The sequence below is a fragment of the Oryzias melastigma genome, unplaced genomic scaffold, assembly GCF_002922805.2.
Source record: "Oryzias melastigma strain HK-1 unplaced genomic scaffold, ASM292280v2 sc00205, whole genome shotgun sequence".
NCBI lineage: Eukaryota > Metazoa > Chordata > Actinopteri > Beloniformes > Adrianichthyidae > Oryzias > Oryzias melastigma.
The window spans coordinates 744264-745508 of NW_023416881.1; the positions used below are offsets into that span (position 1 = coordinate 744264).

The 1245-nt window shown below is 41.5% G+C and overlaps 1 protein-coding gene across 1 annotated transcript; it reads right to left on the minus strand.

Annotated features, from left to right (window-relative positions):
• On the minus strand, positions 1–1239 carry LOC112141110 (the record flags this gene model as incomplete). The annotated part of the gene is given in 1 exon segment (XM_024264165.1): positions 1–1239. A coding segment is annotated over 1 exon segment (546 nt), but the record flags the coding sequence as incomplete, so codon positions are not given.
• Between the last annotated feature and the right edge of the window lie 6 nt (positions 1240–1245).

Sequence of the window (1245 nt, forward strand, 5' to 3'; positions counted from 1 at the left end):
GAAAAACTCCTCTTGCTCTTGTGTATATTTTCTTTGACTTTGACTCTTTGCTGCATCTTCTTTGCTTCTCTTCTGACTCTGCTCACCTCTTTTGAACTGAGCATTTGGGCAAAGACAAAAATTATGTGCAGGTAAGTCATCAGATTTGCACTCTTGATTTTTACACAGATAAGCAGGGTTACAGAAAGAGCTGTCGTCATGAACTTCAAGACACTTTTTACATGCTCCCAACTTTTTTACAGCAATGTTTTTTTCATTTGTCTTCAGTTCCCTGAACTGCTTGCAGAAATAGAGTTTTCTCTTGTGTTTCACGTCACCGCAGACCACACACCCCATTTGATCTTGCTTAGTGGACCTTGTTCTGGTATGTTTGATTTCAGCTTTTGCTTCTCTTCCAGCTGGTTCATCATCCCAAAGTTGGTTTAGTTGTTCATATATTTGTTCTTGACCTTTGAGGAAGCTCAGAAGATTATCAAAACGGTCGTCAGGTGTTACTGCATTCCTCTTGTCAGCTACATACATCAACCACTCCTTTTTGAGAGCCATGGGAAGTTTGCTTTCTATTGATTTTGTGACAAGTGGATTTTAATTGCACCTGTATCTCCGAGATCACTTAGGTCGAGGAGTGCTTTTTCTACAACTTGAATTAATTCGACGATTTTCTTGGGTTGATGATTTTTAACGGGTGGCATTCTCTGAAGTTCCTCCACTATCTCAATAGCAATAGCAGTTTGGTTGCCAAAGCGGTTCTCTAAGACTCGAAGAATTTCTTCTGCAGTGTTGTAAGTGCTCAGACGGAGGTTTCTTGCGATTCTTTCATCAATGCTGTCCAACAGCTGAAACTTCTTCACCTCTCTTGAACCAGTCGGCTCACCTTGCTTTTGAAGAGCTTCCCATTCTTTTCTCCATCTGTAAAAATGTCGTTGATTTCCTCCAAACCTGGGAAGAGTCATCGGCTTTAATTTAACAACAGGTGTTGGAATGCTCATGGGAAGGACAATTCCTTGCCCTTCTGAATCCCTCGTTTTTATTTTGATGAACTCAACTTTTCTGGAGACTAATTTTGGAACCATCATTTCAAGTGCCCTGAGACTCTTTTGAAACTCCTCTTGACTGTGTGATGGGATCCACCGTTTCCATTGGTTGTATTTTTCCTTTGCAGATCTGGTCAAGTCTTTCAGGTGAGTGAGCATGAACTCGTATGCCTCCTGGTTGCCATCTGGGTGTACTGCAGCAACGTGCTCA